The sequence below is a fragment of the Microcaecilia unicolor genome, chromosome 6 (assembly GCF_901765095.1).
Source record: "Microcaecilia unicolor chromosome 6, aMicUni1.1, whole genome shotgun sequence".
NCBI lineage: Eukaryota > Metazoa > Chordata > Amphibia > Gymnophiona > Siphonopidae > Microcaecilia > Microcaecilia unicolor.
Genome location: NC_044036.1, coordinates 270,634,015 through 270,658,741, shown reverse-complemented (window position 1 = coordinate 270,658,741; position 24,727 = coordinate 270,634,015). Strand labels below are relative to the sequence as shown.

At 49.4% G+C, this 24,727-nt stretch overlaps 1 protein-coding gene across 1 annotated transcript in view; it reads right to left on the bottom strand.

Moving 5' to 3' along the window:
• GAPVD1 (GTPase activating protein and VPS9 domains 1) overlaps window positions 1-24,727 on the bottom strand; it is a 199,454-nt gene that overhangs the window by 6,561 nt on the left and 168,166 nt on the right. Inside the window, 10 exon segments of the mRNA XM_030207414.1 lie at window positions 6,963-7,160; window positions 7,419-7,456; window positions 7,459-7,490; window positions 7,839-8,054; window positions 10,365-10,488; window positions 10,491-10,549; window positions 11,322-11,481; window positions 12,900-13,006; window positions 13,310-13,439; window positions 22,433-22,555. Of these exon segments, the coding sequence (XP_030063274.1) occupies window positions 6,963-7,160; window positions 7,419-7,456; window positions 7,459-7,490; window positions 7,839-8,054; window positions 10,365-10,488; window positions 10,491-10,549; window positions 11,322-11,481; window positions 12,900-13,006; window positions 13,310-13,439; window positions 22,433-22,555 (1,187 nt within the window).

The following is a 24,727-nucleotide window of genomic DNA, read 5'->3' as shown; positions in this document are numbered from 1 at the left end:
TGAGCTCTAGTGGAGTGAGCCTTCAGCTGGATAGGCGGCACCTTCCCCGCGGCCACATAAGCCGCTGCAATGGCTTCCTTGACCCATCTTGCCACTGTAGGCTTAGCAGCCTGCAGACCCTTACAAGGACCTGCAAACAGGACAAACAGATGATCCGATTTCCGGAAATCATTGGTCACTTCCAAGTATCTGATGATGACTCGTCTCACATCCAGATATTTGAGAGCAGAGTATTCCTCTGGGTAGTCCTCCCTACGAAAGGAAGGGAGACAGAGCTGCTGATTCACATGGAAGCGAGAAACAATCTTGGGCAGGAAGGAAGGCACTGTGCGAATAGTCACTCCTGCCTCAGTGAACTGCAGAAAAGGCTCTCGACATGAGAGTGCCTGGAGCTCGGAAACTCTTCTGGCTGAAGTGATAGCCACCAAAAAGACTGCTTTCAACGTCAGGTCTTTCAGAGATGCCCTCGACAAGGGTTCAAAGGCGGCTTCTGCAAGGCTCTTAGCACCAGGTTGAGATTCCACGCAGGCACCACTGAGCGCAGAGGAGGGCGCAGGTGATTAACTCCCTTGAGAAAACGTACCACATCCGGCTGCGAAGCCAGGGAAGCACCCTTCAGGCGGCCCCTGAAGCAAGCCAGAGCCGCTACCTGGACTTAAGGGAACTGAGCGACAGGCCTTTCTCCAGACCTTCTTGCAGGAACGCCAGCACTGAAGAAATTGGAGCAGTGAAGGGAGAAAGTGAGCCTGCTTCACACCACGCTGCAAAGGTACGCCAAACCCTGGCGTAAGCAGTAGAAGTAGAGCGCTTCCTCGCTCTCAGCATAGTGGCGATGACCTTGTCTGAGAAGCCCTTCTTCCTCAGACGCTGCCGCTCAATAGCCAGGCCGTAAGACCAAAGGGGGAGGGATCCTCCATCACCACGGGACCCTGATGCAACAGGCCCTGCTCCACTGGCAGCCGCAGAGGGTCGTCCACAGAGAGCCTGATCAAGTCCGCATACCAGGGACGTCTGGGCCAGACCGGACCCACCAGGATTATCCGGCCCGGATGCTTTGCCACCCGGTCTAGTACCCTGCCCAACATGGACCAGGGCGGGAACACATAGAGAAGCTCTTGTGTCGGCCACTGTTGGAGAAGAGCATCTACTCCCAGAGATCGAGGGTCCCGTCCTCTGCTGAAAAAGCGCGGCACTTGGCAATTGGCCGATGACGCCATCAGATCTAGGCTCGGCTGGCCCCAGCGCTTCGTGATGTCCAAGAACGCCTGAGCCGATAACTGCCACTCTCCGGGATCCAAGGTATGGCGACTGAGAAAGTCCGCCTTGACATTCATGACTCCGGCAATGTGGGCCGCTGACAGCTGTTCCAGGTTCGCTTCCGCCCACTGGCATAGATTCATGGCTTCCTTGGCTAGAGGGGCGCTCTTGGTACCTCCCTGGCGGTTGACATAGGCCACAGCCGTGGCATTGTCCGACAGGACCCGTACTGGCTTCAACGCCAGTACCGGGAGGAACTCCAAAAGCGCCAACCGAATGGCTCTGAGTTCCAGGAGGTTGATAGACCACTTTGCCTCTGCAGGAGACCAGAGCTCCTGCGCTGTCCTTCCCATGCAGTGGGCTCCCCAGCCCGTCAAAGAGGCATCCGTCGTGACGACAATCCACTCCGGGGTCACAAGAGGCATCCCTGCAGACAACTTGTCTGTCTTCAGCCACCAGCTCAGCGCCTTGCGCACTGCTGGGTCCAAGGGAAGGCGCACAGCATAATCCTCCGACACCGAAGTCCAGCGCTGCAGCAGAGAGTGTTGTAGTGGTCTCATATGAGCCCTGGCCCAGGGCACTACTTCCATCGTGGCCGTCTAGAGCCCAACAGCTGCACATAGTCCCAAGCCCGAAGAGGAGAGGCTACTAGGAACTGGTCCACCTGAGCCTGAAGTTTGACAATCCGATGTCCGGCAGGAACACTCTGCCCACTTGGGTGTCGAATCGAACTCCCAGATACTCCAGGGACTGAGTCGGGCGCAGCTGGCTTTTCTCCCAGTTGATGATCCACCCCAGGGAGCTCAAAAGAGCAATCACCCGGGCCACAGCTTTGCCGCACCTCTGCATAAGAGGGGCTCGTATCAACCAGTCGTCCAGATAAGGATGGACTTGTACTCCTTCCTTTCGCAGGAAGGCCGCGATGACCACCATTACTTTGGAGAAGGTCCGCGGAGCAGTAGCCAACCCGAACGGGAGGGCTCTGAACTGGAAGTGTCGGCCCAGGACTGCAAAACGCAGAAAGCGTTGATGAGGAGGCCAGATGGGAATATGCAAGTACGCTTCCTTGATGTCCAAGGATGCCAGGAACTCCCCTGCCTTCACTGCGCTATAACAGAGCGGAGAGTCTCCATGCGAAAGTGCCGAACTTTCAAGGCCCGATTGACCCCTTTGAGGTCGAGGATAGGCCGTACAGAACCTCCTTTCTTTCGGTACACAAAGTAAATGGAGTAACGTCCCTTGCCAAGCTGATTTTCTGGCACCGGAACGACCGCACCCAGGCGGATCAGATTGTCCAAGGTCTGCTGCACTGCCACAGCTTTGACCGGAGACTTGCAGGGAGAGAGTACAAACCGTCTCTTAAGGGTCGGCAGAACTCTAGCTTGTAGCCGTCTCTGATGACTTCCAGCACCCAAGCGTCTGAAGTTACCCTGGTCCACTCGCCCAGAAACGAGGACAGGCGTCCTCCAATCTGCACTGGGCCATGGACCAGGACCCCGTCATTGGGTACGAGACCCTGGGGGAGGACCGGGAGGGCGCACCTCCGGGACGGCGGTCTCTGCGAAAGGAATGCTGCTTGGGGGAGAAGTTCCTCTTGAAGGAAGAGGGGGCAGAGGAGCCCGACTTGCCCGGGCGGCGGTACCGACGGGCTTCCTGAAACCGTCCTCTGTAGTTACCGGGGCGAAGCACTGGCCCGAGCCCTGACCTCTGGTAACCTCTTGCCCTTAGATGTGCCGAGATCGGTCACGATTTTTGTCCAGCTCGACCCCAAAGAGCAGCTGCCTTTAAAAGGCAACTTAGCCAGGCGGGCCTTAGAGGCGTGGTCAGCAGACCAATGTTTCAGCCAAAGCCAGCGCCGCGCGAGATTGTCTGAGCCATACCTTTAGCCGAGGCTCTCAAGACATCATACAGTAAGTCTGCCAAATAAGCCAAGCCCATCCAGGGCCGGCCAATCAGCCCTCAAGGAAGGATCGAGGGGGAAGCCCGCTGCACAATCGTCAGGCACGCCCTGGCCACATAGGAGCCGCAAACTGAGGCCTGCAAACTTAAGGCAGCCGCCTCGAAGGACGACCTAAGGCCGCCTCCAATCTTCTGTCTTGGGCGTCTTTTAGGGCGTGCCACCTTCCACCGGCAACGCCGTTTTCTTAGTCACCGCAGTGATTAACGAATCCACGGTAGGCCAAAGAAAGGCCTCACGTTCACTTCAGGCAAAGGATAGAGGCGGGACATAGCCCTAGCCACTTTGAGGCTCACTTCCGGGACATCCCATTGAGCCGAAATTAAGGTGTACATGGCATCATGCACGTGGAAGGTTCTAGGCGGGCGCTTCGTCCCCAGCATAATGGCGGAGCCAACAGGGGCTGAGGGAGGAAATCTTCAAAATGCTCATGGCCTGCACTAACAGGTTGGGCAAATCCTCTGAGCGAAAGATCCACGCTGCAGAGGGGTCATCCGCTCCATCCGAGCGGGAATCCGTCTCCTCCAAGGAATCCCCAAAGGACCGTTGGGAGAACTCAGATACGCTGCCCTCATCTACATCAGAGGAGACAGAGTCCTCTAAGCCCTGGGAATCCACCCGAGGGCGTTTACTTCGGGGGCCTCAACCCCTTTGTCGGACAAGAGAGAAGGGGCAGCGTTTGCATAAGGAAGGCCTGATGCAGCAGCAAAATAAACTCGGGGGAGAAACCCCCCAGACTGTGTATTTCAGCAGCCTGGGCCACAGCCCTAGACGCACCCTCACCGGCGCTCGCAAGAGCGGGGGAGCAACATGCTGCGCATCCAAGATGGCGTCCGGCGCGACACTCCGCGAAGGAGCCGCGCGGGAAGAACGGCGCTTAACTTTAGCCACTTTTTTGCCGTCGCCCAAATCAAGGGCGGCCATGGCATGAACGTCTCCAGCTCAAGGGTGGCCCAAGAAGAAGCAGTCCGAGCAGAGTGGCCGGCCAAGATGGCGGAGGCGAGCAGCGGGGGATGGGCGTTTATGGCGGGAAAAACCGCCGCACCGGAGGAACGACCCGGGACTCTGACCGGCCTCCAAACTGACACCCAACAAGGGCGAATCAGACTTTAAAACCCCCGCATCCCCGCTAGAAGCGCACACGCGGTCCGGGGAGCTATTCTTCGCGCCCTCGCCCTCCGACGCCATAGGCCCCGTGGAGATCGATCGTGGGAACCCCCTGCCGCTATAAAAAGGTAAAAATTACCTGCTTCTCGCTCCGAGCTGTAACGACCTGGTGTCCCAGGGAGTAGCTGCAATAAACGTTTAAATAACGTCGAAATAAACGCCCTTAAGGACGTCCAAAATTTTTTTTTTTTTTTTAATGGAGCCAGCGGGAGGGGGGGGAGAAAAGGAGGGACCTGGCGCCACCAGGTTGCACTTGCTCAAGAAGAGCCCTCTACCCAGGTACTCAACAAAACCTAAAGATTAGGCTTGGAGACCTAGCCAGAGCTGCTGCTGTGTGTGACCACCACCTGCTGAGATAGAGAACATACTGGGGAGTTTCCGGCAGCACATGACCACATATAGGGAGGCAAAAGGATTGCTCTCTATCTCCACCTGCTGGTAGATGGACACAACCCACCAGTCTATGGATTGATCAGCATGACGATATGGAAGAGTAAGTTGCAGTAGTCAAGGCGAGAGGTAATGAGAGCATGGACGAGAGTTCGTGTGGTGTGCTCAGATAGGAAAGGGCGAATTTTGCTGATGTTGAAGAGGAAGAAGCGACAGGTCTTGGCAGTCTGTTGTATATGCGCAGAGAAGGAGAGGGAGGAATCGAAGATGACTCAGAGGTTGCGGGCAGATGGACGGGGAGGATGAGGGTGTTATCAATTGAGATGGAGAGTGGAGGAAGAGGAGAGGTGGTTTAGGTGGAAAGACGAGGAGCTCGGTTTTGGACATGTTCAGCTTCAGGTGGCGGTTTGGACATCCAGGCAGCAATGTCGGATAAGCAGGCCGATACCTTGGCCTGGGTCTCCGCAGTGATGTCTGGTGTGGAGAGATATAGCCGGGTGTCATCAGCATAAAGATGGTACTGAAAACCATGAGATGAGATCAGTGAGCCTAGGGAGGAGATGTAGATTGAGAAGAGAAGGGGTCCAAGGACAGATCCCTGGGGAACTCCAACAGATAGTGGGATGGGACGTAATCTACTTAGATTTCAGCAAAGCTTTTGACACGGTTCCCCACAGGAGGCTCTTAAATAAACTGGACAGGCTGAAGATAGGACCTGACGTTGTAAACTGGATTAGGAACTGGTTGACAGACAAACGCTAGAGATTGGTGGTTAATGGAATTCACTCGGATGAGGGAAAGGTGAGTAGTGGAGTGTCTCAGGGATCGGTGCTGGGGCAGATTCTGTTCAATATATTTGTGAGTGACATTGCTGAAGGGTTAGAAGGAAAAGTTTGCCTTTTTGCGGACGATACTAAGATTTGTAACAGAATGGACACCCGGGAGGGAGAGGAAAAAGGATCTGCAGAAGCTAGAAGAATGGTCTAAAGTTTGGCAATTAAAATTCAATGCGAAGAAATGCAAAGTGATGCACTTAGGGAGTAGAAATCCACGGGAGACATATGTGTTAGATGGGGGAGAGTCTGATATGTACAGACGGGGAGAAGGATCTTGGGGTGATAGTATCTGAGGATCTGAAGGCAACGAAACAGTGTGACAAGGCGGTGGCCGTAGCTAGAATGTTGCTAGGCTGTAGAGAGAGAGGTGTGACCAGCAGAAGAAAGGAAGTGTTGATGCCCCTGTATAAGTCGTTGGTGAGGCCCCACCTGGAATATTGTGTTCAGTTTTGGAGGCCATATCTTGCTAAGGATGTAAAAAAAATTGAAGCGGTGCAAAGAAAAGCTACGAGAATGGTATGGGATTTGCGTTACAAAACATATGAGGAGAGATTTGCTGACCTAAACATGTATACCCTGGAGGAAAGGAGAAACAGGGGTGATATGATACAGACATTCAAATATTTGAAAGGTATTAATCTGCAAACGAACCTTTTCCAAAGATGGGAAGGCAGTAGAACTAGAGGACATGAAATGAGATTGAAGGGGGGCAGACTCAAGAAAAATGTTAGGAAGTATTTTTTCACGGAGAGAGTGGTGGATGCTTGGAATGACCTCCCGCGGGAGGTGGTGAAGATGAAAACGGTAACGGAATTCAAAACGCGTGAGATAAACATAAAGGAATCCTGTTCAGAAGGAATGGATCCTCAGAAGCTCAGCGGAGATTGGGTGGCAGAGCCGGTGAGGGGGTGGGGTGCAGACTTCTACGGTCTGTGCCGTGAAAATGGAAGATACTAATCAAGGTCAGGTATACACAAAAAGTAGCACATATGAGTTATCTTGTTGGGCAGACTGGATGGACCGTGCAGGTCTTTTTCTGCTGTCATCTACTATATTACTATGTTTTAAGTTTCCACAATGAATTAAAGACATTCGCGACAACTTACAATGCTGCCACCACATGATTGGAGATCCATGGGGAGCAGAGGCTACAGACAGATGCCAGACCCAAAGCAGGGGAGAGAAAGATGCCAGATAGCAGGCGGCCCTGGGCTTTTTGCCAGGCTCGCTCAATGGTAGCTACATCCTTGATCAGAAACCACACATATCAAATAATCTGACTATATCATTTTCTTGCTAGGTCACTTTCTGCCCCATGTTTTAAAGTCTGGATTAGCATTTTTTAATATACTTACCTTTATCAGAACAAACACTAAAACAGGGACAAAGTCATCTGCTCCTGGCACTGAATCCTCATTGGCCAGGCTCAGCGATTCATAATGGTAGAACACATGCGCAAGGATACACTGAACTTTGTCCCTTGGTGTTTTGTAAGCACTTATTGTTCGGATTTCTGCCTGTGCAGACGGCCAGGGAGCTTCCTTTAAATACACCTGAATAAGCAAGACATGTTATCATCAGTTTGTATAGTGCCTCAATTGGTTTAGCAGTTTAAAAAGTTTTCAGACTTATTTAATGAACGCTGCGTTATCAATAGCACAGTACTCAGAGGGAAAACTATTTCCTATATCCCTTTTCATACAAATTGCAAGATGCTAGGGGGAAAGGTGTTGGATCAGGAGAGTATTTAGCTACATGGTTTATAACAGCTGGAGTAAAAAAAAGAACGACCCATTAGAATGCTAAATTACCTCAGGTATTTGAAGAGCCTTGTGGTTTGCTGACACCACTTAGATAACCTTTGGATATGTTCATGAAGGACTCTGAAAAGAAAAAAACAAAATCACCTGAAATCAGGCTGGATCTCTCCAATTATACTATAATTGAAATTAAACAGTAAATAAAAGCTACACAATTTGTCACAAATCACTGAAATAATAAACCCTCCTTCTTCCCATCACTGTCCCCCCAGCAAAAAAAGAAAAACGTATTGTGATAGAAAGATCCTCCTCCTAAAAACATTTTTACCTTTTGCTTCATTCTGAAAAATTTATTTACCTGACACCTGTTAATCCCTACCTGGAATCTGAACATATAAGTAGTCACAGTGACTGCTTTGCCTGCTCCCACCTCACTCTGATATCACAATGAATTTTTTCTCTGCTACTCACTGATCACGCAGAATGTCTCCATCTTGGTTAGGGTAGAAAGAAAGCTTGAAAATTCGGTTCATCACACTCCGCTCAATGGCCATCTGTGCATCCTGGAGCTGCTCCTCACTGGCATTCTGCCAAATGGCATCTTGAGCCATGGCCCCATACAAGGACTGGAGAAAGTCTTCCACCTGCGCTGTCTTATCATCTGCTGCTGTGAGCTTCTGGAAATCTGAAAATGCAAACAAGATCATGGAATACAAAGGTCTTTTTCCCACGCCATCATGCTGCTTAAGCTTCTCTCAGCAAGCTCATTTATCTCTTTCACCACCATTTCACCTTCGCCTTGATATAACTCAGGAAACCACATTCTGCTACACAAGGCCCTATCTATGGAACTCCATACCACAAGAACTCAAGACTGGAATCCCCATATCCCAAGTTTATTTATCTGTATTTGCTCTACCGCCTTGACAACTCCCAGATGAAAACGGTTTACAATTTTAAAAAGAATCAAAAAAGGAAAAGAACTACAAAACTGGATAGTAATGGAAGAAAACCATACACACAAAGTGAGAAAAGGTAAAAGGAGAGCGTACTAAGGAAGGCGTAGAGATTAAGCAACTAATGAAGACCTGGTTATTTCATACCATCTACACCCTTCCCACCGCATGATACTTCCCTTCTGTGAGAAATTCCCCTTCTTCCTGCTGCCTCTTTTATTAATCTCTCCCCTTGATTTTTATTTCCTGTAAACTGCTTAGCCACACCAAATAGGTGTGACTGGCAGTATATCAAGCCACTTGAAATAAGTAAAAAAATAAATAAATAACCAGAGAAGCTGAGTTTCCAGAGAAAAATTAGAGTTGGATCTCCAAAAGCAGAAAATACAGAAAGGACTATAATAAAACTCTCAATGTAATAGCACTCAAATGCTGAAGCCAAGCTAAAACATGAGGGACGTGCATTTGTTAGGAAATTAAAAAGTATAAGATGATACAGCGCATCAATTTTTTAAGCTGTTATTTTTCAATGAACGTTTTACAGCAGAGTTAAGAAAATAAATAGTGTATATACACAGACATATGGATACGTGTGTGTTTCCATGTATATTGTATATATTACTCCTGGGAGAATTCTGCACAACTGCATAATGAAGAATTTGCAAAGAATTCCCCATCTCTGGGGTTGCGGTGCAGCACGGCACAGATGCTCAATTTCTGGTTGCCTCCCTCCCTGCACACACCACACCACTCCAGCACAGCATGAGGAGGAGCTGTACAGCTACATGTCAAGCTTTTTCTACCTTCTCTGCTGCCTTGGTCACCAGCTGTTCCTTTAAGCTGCTCGGCTATACGGAAGCCCATGCGGCTCAAAGGAGCAGTCAGGCCCGTTACGGCAGAGGAGGAGGCAGCCCAACTCTTGTTGCCCTGGAGTGATGTGTGCAGGGGCAAGGGGTGTCTGGAAAAACAGTAGATAATGTGTGTGTGTATGTGTATGCCACGGGGGGGGGGGGGGGGGTGACTGAAACCTGGTGAACAGTGTGTTTGTGTGTCACAGTGTGGAGGGCTGGCAAGGGTGGATTGTGTATGTGTGCCATGGGGATTGGAGCAAAGAAAAGTAAGGTGGGGATTTGCCTGGGAGAGGAGGAAGAGACCTTGGGGGTGGACAGAACAAGGGTCTTGCTAGGAATTAGGAGTGCACCGGGAGGACAGTGAAGACTGAGGGATGGAGAGAAAACTAGAAGGCAGAGTGCTGCTAGAGGGTAGACAACAGGTGAACAGAAGGGGGGGGGAGAAAAATTGGAGGTAGTCTCCCTGAAGAAAGGGTAGAGAAAGCCAGGGGACTCATCTTGTCATGGGAAGAGATAGAAACTAAGAGAGAAATGGAGAAGGAGAACCTGAGGAGAGAAACTGCTGTGATGGTGGGGGTATTTCATGCCTACGGGGAGAAGCCAGCCCTAATAAATGGGAGAATTCTGTATGAGAAAATTACAATAAAGTGCTCAGAATTTTGCTGAATTTTCAAATATTGTGCCCAGGATTTCCCCAGGAGTAAGTTGTAAGATAAGATTTTAAAACATACATACATACATACAAACAAACAAACAAACAAACAAAAAACCCAGATAATTCAGTGTCTGTTAAAACAATTAGTGCCCAAAGGTTTAGAAAGCATTTCCCAGTTAAGCACACTCACTGTGGATCTAGGTAATCTGTTTGCACTAGAATATTTGATACCAGACCACCACCCCTCTAAGAATGCAGCATATGGATACAAAGCCAAACAATACAAACAAAAAAAAGCATGGAATTAAAATAATAAAACAGAAAAATGTGTGTACACTAACTATACATAAATACAAATATAAGGTGAAAAGATGGTGGCAACATAGGCAGACTGATATTGCCAGGGTACTGCAGCTATCATCAGAAGCTACTGACCGTTCAGTCCTGCAGTAGTAATATCTGCTTTTGGCACAGACCCAGGGAACATGGGTACCTGTGCTTCTGTACATTTATACTATGAACTTCATAGATTACCTGGATGAATTCTTGCATATTCTTTTCTTTGCTTTCCAGCAGTAACCTCACGCATACGGTAGTAAAATATCTGGTGGCCACTTCTTTGTCCCGTATCACCCTCTGCAGCACTCTCTCCAGGTGGCTTGTGTAGTCTGCAGCCCCTGACGACACCGAGTTAAATAAGCAATGTATGGAGCCCTTTTTCTAAAATGAAAATAGAACTTATATGAGAGCATGCTACGTTTCAAGTCATGCACTGAGTGGTTGTCATACAGGGGGTCTTTTAGTAAAAGTTAGCTCGAGTTACTACAGCAGGTCCCATTTTATTCCTATGGGCCTTGCTGCATATACAAGCTAATCTTTAGTAAAAGACCTCCACAACATTAGCAGTCTCAATCTTCATCCTCAAACCCCTGCCCCTTCTTCCCCCTATCCACCAAGCATTTCTTCAAGTGTCCCAAAAGTCCTGATCATCTAGTAGAAAGGCCCTAAGCCATGACTTAAACTAGGCAAGAAAAAAAAAATTTCTACCTGCTGTTTCATCCTTACATAGTACACTTTACACCACATCTGAAACTACCAGGAATGCATCCAATTCCCAGCTCTCCAGCTTGTGCCCTGGATATATAAAGTACAAAGTCCAGCCAACAGAGAAGAACAACAGTTTGTAATAGTGGATCTCTCCACACTCCTCCCAAAGGAGCTGGGAACACCATCTCTGCAGCATTCCCAGCCCAAGGTGCAGAAAATATGACCCAAGATCAAACCTAGGTTCCTCCACTGAGCCACTAGACTGACCCCCAAAAAGTATTTTTCATACAAACTCTTAACTATTAATATCAAAGTAAGTTTTTAGAAAGGTTTAAAAGAAATACAGTGTGGTAAACTGAAAGACTAAAAAGAGAACACCGAACCTCAAATCAAGACACAAAGAGAAAGTAAAAAAAAAAAAAACCAAGACACAAAGAGATGGTACCGGTAATCCTCAGCAATGGAAGCCAGGAGCTTGCAACAAGTCCTGTTATCAAAACGTCCCACACAGCGCATGGTCTCCTGGATCTGTGCCATCAAGATCTTATCCTGTAGATTAATGGCTTCTGCCAGCTGGATTTTTAGGAAGCACACAATTTCATTGTCTGAAGGGAAGCACAATGACAAATAAATCAGAAATAGGAAACATCACTATCTTTTTCTGGAAGTGTGAGAATGCAGACATAAAGAAAAAGAAATGTGGACCCATGACTGAAGAAGACAAAACCTGGTTGAATGAATAAAGGTGCACAAAGCACAAGATTCTCTGTACAGAATACATAAATGGATCTGAATTTAAAGATACAAAGATGCTACTTTAGAAAGAAAATATTCAATTCTATTGACATGGTAGGTTTATTCTGTTGGCTCATCAGTTGTATGGTCAAAGCGGCACTTCATTCACAGATCAGCAGCCATTTTCTAAATCATCTTTTCGATGAGATATGAAGCAGCTTTACTGTGACATGAGTAGCATGCTATCTCTATATATAAAAGGCACCTCCAACGTTCTAATTGAAGCCTCCAACTGGAAACTTGAGGTGGCATAGATATCCGGTTTAGCAAGTACACAAAGGAAAAGAGAGTTGCAAGTAACGCAATTAACTCCTGCCACAGTTGTTTTCTCAGGCACCTGGAGTGGTTGCCCTGGGTGATTAACAAGATCAGCTGGAGTAAGGCAATTAACTCCTTCCAGAGTCTTGCCCTGGGTGATTAACAAGGTCAGCTGGGGTGCACAGGGAGGGGGGAGGGAGACCCTGGAACTGGGAGGGAGGAGGGAGTGATGGGCCCCTGGCACACACTCTGATTCTCATACATACACTATCACTGTCACAGACACACTCGCACCCAGGTCACACTCTCTCTGTCACACACACACACACTCTCGCACATTCCCTCTCTCTCACACACACACTCGCTCTCAAACATACACACTCCGAGGAAAACCTTGCTAGCACCCGTTTCATTTCTCAGAAACGGGCCTTTTTTTTTTACTAGTGTTCTATATAGTCTTTAAACTGGATATCATTCCTGAAGAGGAGACTCAATTCTTATGTTGGGCAGATAGGTTGTCACAACTCACAAAAAATCCATTTTTCTTCAGGGCCAGAGGAATCATTAGAAATATTCCCTAAGTGTACTATGTTCTGGACTATTCAGAAGCAAGCTAGTTTCAAAGACTTCCTGCCAATGCTATCAAATATCTCATGGTATTTAATCTTCAGCTATTAAGTCTGCAGAAACATAAGTAATTTTCACTGTGGGCACCATTTCTTTAGAACTGATCCCTGTAGTGTATGGATAGAAACAGGCTAAGTCATTCCTGGTTTTAACCCTATTGCGTGCATAGACTTTTATTTGACTTTCTTGGGAAAAACTCAATGAGAAAATCAGAACTACAAGTTAATGCATGCAACAGGATTAGCCTATTCTTTATATTTCTAAGATGCATAGCTTAAGAATTTTTATTTTAAAAATGTCAACAGAAGGCAGCTATATCAGACATGTGGACAGCAGGTTCTACCTTCAGGGTCCGTATGATCGGGCAGCCCATTTCTTGTTGAGTGGGAGAGCACTGGGAAGGCGATGGAATCTGCTGAACAGAGTGCCAACCGCAGCTTTTCTTGGCATCTCTAAGCAAAAGATATGCAAATTTTAAACAGACCTTTGCACACTGTCTTTTGCATTTTAGAGCAGATATCAGAGAAATACTTTTGAAGAATGACAGATTTAAACTTAATGTATTAATTTATCTGAGCTGTAAGACAGATTGCCACTATGCATTTATTTACTGATTTTCATATTTGGAGAATATTGTTCCTCTATCTTTTCATAACCATAATCCAAAATGTTTTAACCGTTGAGACAGACTATCCTGTTTTTCTAAAACACATATATAAAGTATAGCAATATCTCATTCACAGGCAGACATACCTATATGAGAATGCAGAGTCTTGGGGCTGAGCAGCCTGGCTTGCAGAGTCCGGGAGATCATCAGCGGTGAGATTCTGCAGGGCTTCATCTCGTGGAGAGTCATGAATACTTTCTCCATCCCCAACACCATCTACAATAAACCAGGAGGACAAGTACCTTTAGCAACACTAGTACCAAGGGCCTGCATTCTTATGGTCTCTGCTAACTTCCAGCACAATCTAAAAGGACACATCAGGATTCCTGAAACTTAAGTAACTAGTGTAGCAGCAGCAGCACACCCATGTAGAAATTTGTTCTTACCTGCTAATTTCCTTTCCTTGATTTCTACTAGCCCAGTTGAGACAAATGGGTTGTGCTCCCCAACTAGCACATGGAAGCAGAGAACACTGACGTTCAGTGACATCACCATCATTATAAAGAGAGGTACAGTCCTGGAACTCACCAGTATTCTCCTGACAAAGCAGAACTCACAAGACTAAAACATGTACAACTCCAACCTCAACATGACTGAGAATCAAATTGCCTGAATTCTCTGCAAAGAGAAAAATAAGAGAAAAAAAATGCACCTAGGTTTCTCAGGTGAGTCCTGCAGTGTTCTAGCAGGAATCAAGGAAAGGCAATTTGGCAGGGAAGAACAAATTTCAATCTCCTTATCCTGCTAGACCAGTCCAGACAAATGGGATAAACCAAAGCTTTAAGGCCTGTAGACCTATAGCTTAACCAACCATTTTGTGTGATGCCAGAACCAAACCAAACATGAATTCTATTGTAAAGCACTCTGGACTTGTGAAAATGCAGCAAAGTCATGCTGCTTGTGTGTAAAAAAAAAAAATGAAGAAGATTGTGTTTTGTTTTCCTACTGTGAAACTGGTGTCTGAGACCTAGAAGCTGTGACAGTGTTACTATACACTTCAGCCAGCCTTGAAACCTCTATATTACTCTTCTCCATTCTATTTCACATCACTGAAGATGCAGTACATATAACGTCCACATAACAGTAAACATCCAATCAGTTCTGCTAACACTGGTGAGCTCCAGTCCAAACAATCACAAAAACTGCTTCCAGAGTTTTGGCATTGTCTACACACAGCACTAACAACAAACACTACTAATTGCAAACTGAGTCAAAGACTATGTTCTTGCCATTTGTTTCCCACAGGTTTTATCCAAGACACTGAGGCATACATGCTATGTGCTTCCATTCAGGAGTCTTTCTGAAACAATTTAACTGTATTTAGATATGTATGTAGTTTAGTGTTGATAAGTGCCTGAAATAATTGAATTTAAAATATGTAACATGCCATGATAGCCAGCAGCCCCTCCTCAGACCTTAGTCTCCTCACAACCATAAAGCGAATGCTACATACCTGTAGAAGGTATTCTCCGAGGACAGCAGGCTGATTGTTCTCACTGATGGGTGACGTCCACGGCAGCCCCTCCAATCGGAAACTTCACTAGCAAAGGCCTTTGCTAGTCCTCGCGCGCCCATGCGCACCGCGCATGCGCGGCTGTCTTCCCGCCCGAACCGGCTCGTGTTCATCAGTACCATATGTAGCAAGACAAAGACAAGGGAAGATACAACTCCAAAAGGGAGGCGGGCGGGTTTGTGAGAACAATCAGCCTGCTGTCCTCGGAGAATACCTTCTACAGGTATGTAGCATTCGCTTTCTCCGAGGACAAGCAGGCTGCTTGTTCTCACTGATGGGGTATCCCTAGCCCCCAGGCTCACTCAAAACAACAAACATGGTCAATTGGGCCTCGCAACAGCGAGGACATAACTGAGATTGACCTAACAATTTATCCAACTAACTGAGAGTGTAGCCTGGAACAGAATAAACATGGGCCTAGGGGGGTGGAGTTGGATTCTAAACCCGAACAGATTCTGAAGCACTGACTGCCCGAACCGACTGTCGCGTCGGGTATCCTGCTGCAGGCAGTAATGAGATGTGAATGTGTGGACAGATGGCCACGTCGCAGCTTTGCAGATCTCTTCAATAGTGGCTGACTTCAAGTGGGCCACTGACGCAGCCATGGCTCTGACATTGTGAGCCGTGACATGACCCTCAAGAGCCAGCCCAGCCTGGGCGTAAGTGAAGGAAATGCAATCTGCTAGCCAATTGGATATGGTGCGTTTCCCCACAGCCACTCCCCTCCTGTTGGGATCAAAAGAAACAAACAATTGGGCGGACTGTCTGTTGGGCTGTGTCCGCTCCAGATAGAAGGCCAATGCTCTTTTGCAGTCAAATGTGTGCAGCTGACGTTCAGCAGGGCAGGAATGAGGACGGGGAAAGAATGTTGGCAAGACAATTGACTGGTTCAGATGGAACTCCGACACCACCTTCGGCAAGAACTTAGGGTGAGTGCGGGGGACTACTCTATTATGATGAAATTTGGTGTAAGGAGCATGGGCCACCAGGGCCTGAAGCTCACTGACTCTACGAGCTGAATTAACTGCCACCAAGAAAATGACCTTCCAGGTCAAGTACTTCAGATGGCAGGAATTCAGTGGCTCAAAAGGAGGTTTCATCAGCTCTGTGAGAACGACATTGAGATCCCATGACACTGTAGGAGGCTTGACAGGGGGCTTTGACAAAAGCAAACCTCTCATGAAGCGAACAACTAAAGGCTGTCCTGAGATCGGCTTACCTTCCACACGGTAATGGTATGCACTGATTGCACTAAGGTGAACCTTTACAAAGTTGGTCTTGAGACCAGACTCAGACAAGTGCAGAAGGTATTCAAGCAGGGTCTGTGTAGGACAAGAGCGAGGATCTAGGGCCTTGCTGTCACACCAGACGGCAAACCTCCTCCATAGAAAGAAGTAACTGCTCTTAGTGGAATCTTTCCTGGAAGCAAGCAAGATACGGGAGACACCCTCTGACAGACCCAAAGAGGCAAAGTCTACGCTCTCAACATCCAGGCCGTGAGAGCCAGAGACTGGAGGTTGGGATGCAGAAGCGCCCCTTCGTCCTGTGTGATGAGGGTTGGAAAACACTCCAATCTCCACGGTTCTTCGGAGGACAACTCCAGAAGAACAGGGAACCAGATCTGACGCGGCCAAAAACGGAGCAATCAGAATCATGGTGCCTCGGTCTTGCTTGAGTTTCAACAAAGTCTTCCCCACCAGAGGTATGGGAGGATAAGCATACAGCAGACCTTCCCCCCAGTCCAGGAGGAAGGCATCCGATGCCAGTCTGCCGTGGGCCTGAAGTCTGGAACAGAACTGAGGGACCTTGTGGTTGGCTCGAGACGCAAAGAGATCTACCAAGGGGGTGCCCCACACCTGGAAGATCTGGCGCACTACTCTGGAGTTGAGCGACCACTCGTGAGGTTGCATAATCCTGCTCAACCTGTCAGCCAGACTGTTGTTTACGCCTGCCAGATATGTGGCTTGGAGCAACATGCCGTGACGACGAGCCCACAGCCACATGCTGACGGCTTCCTGACACAGGGGGCGAGATTCGGTGCCCCCTGCTTGTTGATGTAATACATGGCAACCTGGTTGTCTGTCTGAATTTGGATAATTTGGTGGGACAGCCGATCTCTGAAAGCCTTCAGAGCGTTCCAGACCGCTCGTAACTCCAGGAGATTGATCTGCAGATCGCGTTCCTGGAGGGACCAGCTTCCCTGGGTGTGAAGCCCATTGACATGAGCTCCCCACCCCAGGACAGACGCATCCGTAGTCAGCACTTTTTGTGGCTGAGGAATTTGGAAAAGACGTCCCAGAGTCAAATTGGACCAAATCGTCCACCAATACAGGGATTTGAGAAAACTCGTGGACAGGTGGATCACGTCTTCTAGATCCCCAGCAGCCTGAAACTACTGGGAAGCAGGGTCCATTGAGCAGATCGCATGTGAAGGCGGGCCATGGGAGTCACATGAACTGTGGAGGCCATATGGCCCAGGAGTCTCAACATCTGCCGAGCTGTGATCTGCTGGGACGCTCGCACCCGAGAGACGAGGGACAACAAGTTGTTGGCTCTCGTCTCTGGGAGATAGGCACGAGCCGTCCGAGAATCCAGCAGAGCTCCTATGAATTCGAGTCTTTGCACTGGGAGAAGGTGGGACTTTGGATAATTTATCACAAACCCCAGTAGCTCCAGGAGGCGAATAGTCATCTGCATGGACTGTAGAGCTCCTGACTTGGATGTGTTCTTCACCAGCCAATCGTCGAGATAGGGGAACACGTGTACTCCCAGCCTGCGAAGCACCGCTGCTACTACAGCTAGGCACTTCGTGAACACTCTGGGCGCAGAGGCGAGCCCAATGGGTAGCACACAGTACTGGAAGTGACGTGTGCCCAGCTGAAATCGCAGATACTGCCTGTGAGCTGGCAGTATCGGGATGTGCATGTAGGCATCCTTCAAGTCCAGAAAGCATAGCCAGTCGTTTTCCTGAATCATGGGAAGAAGGGTGCCCAGGGAAAGCATCCTGAACTTTTCCTTGACCAGATATTTGTTCAGGGCCCTTAGGTCTAGGATGGGACGCATTCCCCCTGTTTTCTTTTCCACAAGGAAGTACCTGGAATAGAATCCCAACCCTTCTTGCCCGGATGGCACGGGCTCGACCGCATTGGCGCTGAGAAGGGCGGAGAGTTCCTCTGCAAGTACCTGCTTGTGCTGGAAGCTGTAGGATTGAGCTCCCGGTGGGCAATTTGGAGGTTTCGAGGCCAAATTGAGGGTGTATCCTTGCTGGACTATTTGAAGAACCCAACGGTCAGAGGTTATGAGAGGCCACCTTTGGTGAAAAACTTTCAACCTCCCCCCCGACCGGCAGATCGCCCAGCACTGATACGTTGATGTCGGCTATGCTCTGCTGGAGCCAGTCAAAAGCTCGCCCCCTTCTTTTGCTGGGGAGCCGTGGGCCTTGCTGAGGCGCACGCTGCTGACGAGAACGAGCGCGCTGGGGCTTAGCCTGGGCCACAGGCTGTCGAGAAGGAGGATTGTACCTACGCTTGCCAGAAGAGTAGGGAACAGTCTTCCTTCCCCCATAAAAACGTCTACCTGAGGAGGTAGATGCTGAAGGCTGCCGGCGGCAGAACTTGTCCAAAGCGGTATCCCGCTGGTGGAGCTGCTCTACCACCTGTTCGACTTTCTCTCCAAAAATGTTGTCCGCTCGGCAAGGGGAGTCCGCAATCCGCTGCTGGATCCTATTCTCCAGGTCGGAGGCACGCAGCCATGAGAGTCTGCGCATCACCACACCTTGAGCAGCGGCCCTGGACGCAACATCAAAGGTATCATACACCCCTCTGGCCAGGAATTTTCTGCACACCTTCAGCTGCCTGACCACCTCCTGAAATGGCTTGGCTTGCTCAGGAGGGAGCTTGTCCACCAAGCCCGCCAACTGCCGCACATTGTTCCGCATATGGATGCTCGTGTAGAGCTGGTAAGACTGAATTTTGGCAACCAGCATAGAAGAATGGTAGGCCTTCCTCCCAAAGGAGTCTAAGGTTCTAGAGTCCTTGCCCGGGGGCACTGAAGCATGCTCCCTAGAACTCTTAGCCTTCTTTAGGGCCAGATCCACCACACCAGAGTCGTGAGGCAACTGAGTGCGCATCAGCTCTGGGTCCCCATGGATCCGGTACTGGGACTCGATCTTCTTGGGAATGTGGGGATTAGTTAGAGGCGTGGTCCAGTTCGCCAGCAATGTCTTTGTTAAGACATGATGCATGGGTACTGTGGACGCTTCCTTAGGTGGAGAAGGATAGTCCAAGAGCTCAAACATTTCAGCTCTGGGCTCATCCTCCACGACCACCGGGAAGGGGATGGCCGTAGACATCTCCCGGACAAAGGCCGCAAAAGACAGACTCTCGGGAGGAGAAAGCTGCCTCTCAGGGGAGGGAGTGGGATCAGAAGGAAGGCCATCAGACTCCTCGTCAGAGAAATATCTGATGTCCTCCTCCTCCTCCCACGAGGCCTCACCATCGGTATCAAACACAAGTTCATGAACCTGTGTCTGAAGCCATGCCCGACTTGACTCCGTGGAAACACGGCCACGGTGGGATCGTCGAGAGGTAGACTCCCTCGCCAGCACCGGCGAAGCTCCCTCCGCCGACGTCGTCGGAGCCTTCCTGGGAGGCGGCCGCAGTCCATACCGCAAGCGGTACCGATGTCGGAGACCTCACCCCGGGCAAGGGGCCAGCCGGCGCCTCACTCGACAGTACCGGAGGCGCAAGCACCCCCGGTACCGGAGGGGAAGGGCGCAACAGCTCTCCCAGGATCTCCGGGAGAACGGCCCGGAGACTCTCATGCAGAGCGGCTGTGGAGAAAGACATGGAAGTCGATGCAGGCGTCGAGGTCAGAGTCTGTTCCGGGCGTGGAGGCTGTTCCGGGCTGTCCACGGTGGAGCGCATCGACACATCCTGAACAGAGGGTGAGCGGTCCTCCCGGTGCTGATGCCTACTGGGTGCCGACTCCCTCGGCGGACCCAGAGCTCTCGTACCGATGCGGGAAGGTGACCGGTGTCGATGCTTCTTTGATTTCTTCAAACGACAGCATGTCACCCAGGAGCTTCCCAGTACCGACGAGGACGTAGAATCCAGCCGCCTCTTCCTCGGGGCCGAGGCCAAAGAAGATCGGTCTCGGGGGGGCTGTACCGCAGGAGCCCTCAGGGTAGGAGGAGACCCACCCGAAGGCTCACCGCCACCAGCAGGGGAATGGACAGCCCTCACCTGCACTCCAGTAGAGCACCACCTTCCGACGACATCAGCAACAGTGGAGCCACCAGCAGGGGAATGGACAGCCCCTCACCTGCACTCCAGTAGAAGCACCACCTTCCGACGACATCAGCAACAGTGGAGGTCCCGGTACCACCGACGCCGACTTCCGATGTCTCGGTACCAACGATGCAGAGGTCGATACCTCAATGCAGTCGATGCCGAGGTCGAAGGTCTTGATGCTGCCGACGTCGATGCACTCGATGCCTCCGTGCTGTTGTCGACGAAGAGCCCGAGAACACCACATTCCACTGGGCCAATCTCGCAACCTGTAAAAGAGCACAAAGACTGCAGGCCTGCGGGGTGGTGCCCAGCCCCCAGACACTGAAGACACGACGCGTGCCTATCAGTGAGCGAGATTACCCGGGCGCACTGGGTGCACTTCTTGAAGCCGCTGGGAAGACTTCGATGACATAGGCGGAAAAATCACGCCGGCGAAATCAAATTCGCGATGGCGACGAAGGGCACCAAAAATAAGGGAGAGAGAAAAAACCCGTACCGAGGCCTCAAAAAAGTCCTACCCCGAAAGCGAAAGGAAACTTACGTCGGGAAAACAAACTGGACACACGGGAAGGGACAAAGACCGAGGTCTTCTTCTCTTTTTTTTTTTTTTTTTCTAGCGAAATCGCGAAGACATGCGAGGGTCAACTTTGAGGGGCGCAAAACGGCGCAGAACACGACCGTCCCGAGCGCGGACAAAAGAAGACTGACGAACACGAGCCGGTTCGGGCGGAAGATGGCCGCGGCATGCGCATGGGCGCGCGAGGACTAGCAAAGGCCTTTGCTAGTGAAGTTTCCGATTGGAGGGGCTGCCGTGGACGCCACCCATCAGTGAGAACAAGCAGCCTGCTTGTCCTCGGAGAACAAATTTATACCCCAAATGCACCACAAGAATAACAGTCACTGGCTATGCAATCTCATTCTTTGGGATGGGCCACCCTTGGTATCTCTACACTCTGGTCCAGAATCTTCCTTCCCTCCTCTCTTCCCCTGGTGAAGGAGCTTCCTTAATCCCCTACCTCACCCTGCTTTTCCAGAGGAAAAACAAAGCAGTACATAGGTATGGAGCTGCTGTCTAGGCTGCACAGCTGATGAGGCTTGGCTGGCAAAGAGCTAAGGAAGTTGTGCTGCTCGACAGGGGGAGGGAAGGGCCCCCATCCACAACAGTTTGCCCAAGGCCCAATAGGTTGCTAAATCAGCTCTGGTTACAAGATAAGACATTTGAATGAAACTACTGCTAAGAAAACATACTAGTTTATATTTTGTTGGCTGTTTGGCTATTTTACCAGGAGAAATTAGATCTTACCTGATAATTTTCTATTAGTCCTCCTCACTATTCCAGAACCTGTGGGATAGTTGTGTTTATCAACTAGCAGGTGGAGCTAGAGAACTGAAAACTGAGCTGAGACATCTCTCTCTTGGCATCCAGTCCAGCTCCTCAGCATTTATGTAGACAAGATGTAAGGATAAACTCATAACAAACATGACAACCTTAAACAACTTGCTAACCAAACACTAACCAGACGAGCAAACGTGTGGACCTCTCTCATCTCTGAACAACCTGTAGAGAGCAAGAGATATGCAGGAAGCATCATGCAAGGTGACAGTTGTTATTTAACTCATTAATTCACACCAACTAAACCTCTCCGAAACCCTGAGCAGGCCTCTGGAATAGTGGGAAGGACTAATACAAAAAAATTATTAGGTAGGCCTAATTTCTCCTTTAATTATGTAGCTTCCTACTATTCCAGAAACTGTGGGATGTTCAAAAGCAATCCCCAGAGTGGGTGGGATCCTGGCACCATCGCCCTGAGGACTGAAGCCCCAAAACTGACTTCCAAGCGTACTGCAACATCCACCCTGTAGTGCTTAGCAAAGGTATGCGGCATCCTTTGCAAGTCACCACCATGCAAATATCTGCCGGAGACAAATGGTTCGGAGTCCAACTTTAGTCAGACCTACCACTGCAGGCTGCTCCCCCCAAGATTACAGTCTCCAAATTTCTTACTACAGATGAGAAAATATCACTAGCAAAGGCTGTTGTGCTGGAAAAGGAGAGCTGCACAGGGGAGAGATGAAGGTAGGGAAGAAGTAAATTTGCTAGGCACCAGACACAGGGATCTGAAGACCTCCAGATACGAATCTGCAGACTCAAGCCACCACCAATGCTCAACTGGGGTCCAGTTGACCAAATGGACTAGGAGCAAATCACTCAGAAGCAGAGGCTGAAAAATGTGTCCATCCACCTGCTGGAGATAGAAAATACTGAGGAGCTGAACTGGATGCCAAGAGAGATGTCTTAGCTCAGTTTTCAGTTCTCTATCGTCATCTGCTGATGGACTATCCCACAGGTTTCAAAACAGTGGGAAGCCATTCAATGGAAACACAAATTTAAAAACTGTTCATACCTGCATTCTCATAGTTTACTACAGCTCCATCGCTAGGGCTGGTCCGCTTGATCGCATTCCTGTACTTGTCCAGAATATCCTCCGCTGCTTGTGCTTGGGCACTTAGCCTTGGATTACCCTCATCTGAAAGTGGGGGGAAAAAAACCCTACTCAGGAGAGTTCCTCTCATAAGGCCAACAGCGTTAAGAAAATGAAATTAAAATCTGCAAATTGATCCCATCTGTGGCACACAAGGTAAAATTAGTCCTTACCTGATAATTTTCTTTCCTTTAGTCCCAACAGATCCAGAGATGAGTGGGTTATGTCCCCCTACCAGCAGGTGGAGATAGAGAGAACTTCAGAGATTTACTATATGTGGACATGTGCAGCCATCTTAACCTCAGTACTGTTGATACCAAAGCAGTGGAAGATTAAAGAGGAAATCCAATCTGTAAACCCTCTTCTGCCTCAATAAAGCCCATGTAGGCTCCTCCTCTACCAATCCTGTGGGAGTGAAACATCTGAAGTGGGAAACTGTAGTATTATGAATTTTTTTTTTAACATGCCAAAGGAGGAAGAAATAAATGGAGCCAAACAAGCAGGAATAAGTGCTCAGCCAAGAACAAAGAGCGGGCCTCTGGATCTGTTGGGACTAATGGAAAGAAAATTATCAGGTAAGGACTAATTTTACCTTCCATAGGGCCCCACTGGTCAATCCAGAGACAAGTGGGATGTACCAATGAAGTTGGGTGGGACCGCAGAAATGCAATAAGATGAATCGGGCAGAACTAAGAAGGTTCGACATGCCAAGTTGGAGCAAGACTCAAAGCCGAAATCCACCAAGAGAGGGAGCAACACTCAACCCCCAGAGATAGCAACAAAGCATATGCGCACCATTCTGAGCAAAAACATGGGATGCCCTACAGAGACGGAGGAAGCAACGTTGTCCAGACCCAGACAGGGCTCCTCATGTAGAAACGGAGCAAGGCCCAACCTTCCAGTGAGGAGCAAGGTTCAAACACCAGAGGAAACCAGACCAACATCCAGAGATGGAGAAACCCTGGACTTCCCATGACTGACCGAAGGCCGATGACCGAAGGGAGGCCGGCATCCCATGCTAGAGAAAACTCCATTGACCCTCGACGAAGCCAGATCGATGGCCAGCACAAGCCACAGCAGGCAGCGATGCAGCAAGGCTCTATGCCCCACAACGGATCAAGGCTCAACAAGGTTCGACACCCAGAAATGGAGCAAGGCTCAAAAATGCTCTACGTCCAGAGACACAGCAAGGCTCAAAATGCTCTACGTCCAGAGTCACAGCAAGGCTCGAAAATGCTCTACGTCCAGAGACACAGCAAGGCTCAAAAATGCTCTACGTCCAGAGACACAGCAAGGCTCGAAAATGCTCTACGTCCAGAGACACAGCAAGGCTCAACCAGCCTCGACGTCAAGACATAGCAAGGCTCGACGCCCAGAGACAGAGCGAATCCCAACAAGCTCGACGCCCAAAGAAGCAGAAAAAGGACGCTGCACAGAGACAACGCAATATTCAATACCCAAGGCCCAATGCTCAATGTGTAGATGTGGAGCCAGGCTCGATGTACAGAGGCAGAGTGAGACCCGACATGCAGAGGCTGAGCCAGGCCTGATGTGCAAAGGCAGAGTGAGACCCGACATGCAGAGGCTGAGCCAGGCCTGATGTGCAAAGGCAGAGTGAGACCCGACATGCAGAGGCGGAGCCAGGCCTGATGTGCAGAGGCAGAGCTAGGCCCAACATGCAGAGGTGGAGCCAGACTCGATAGACAGAGCAAGGCTTGCCATGCAGTGATGGGGCAAGGCTCAATAAGCAGAGTAGAGAGGGAGCAGGGCTCGACGTGGCGAGGCGGAGCAGGACTCGTGCAAGAATGGAGCAGGGCTCGAGGCCCAGAGGTGGAGCAAGACGGTGCCAGCCTCAATTATCAGTGATGGAGCAAGGCCTGACAGGCAGAGATGAAATTCGACTTCTATAGATGGAATAAGGCCAGCTGTCCAGAGAATGAGCAAGTTGTAATGTACAAAAACAAAAAAGAGGCCGACCTCGAGACGGAGCAAGGCTCGACGTGCAGCGACGGAGCAAGGCTCGACGCAGATACAGACAAAGCAATGCTCAAAAGGACTCTAGACAAAGGCCGACAGCTGCAAAGAAAGGTTCACCAATCCGAGATGAAGGGAGCCTTGACTGCCAGGAACCCACAGGAGCCAGGGTAGGGAGCTTCCTAAGTAAGTGAGGCACTGTGGGTCGTCAAAGAGGAAAATACAACTAAGCAGAACAAACAC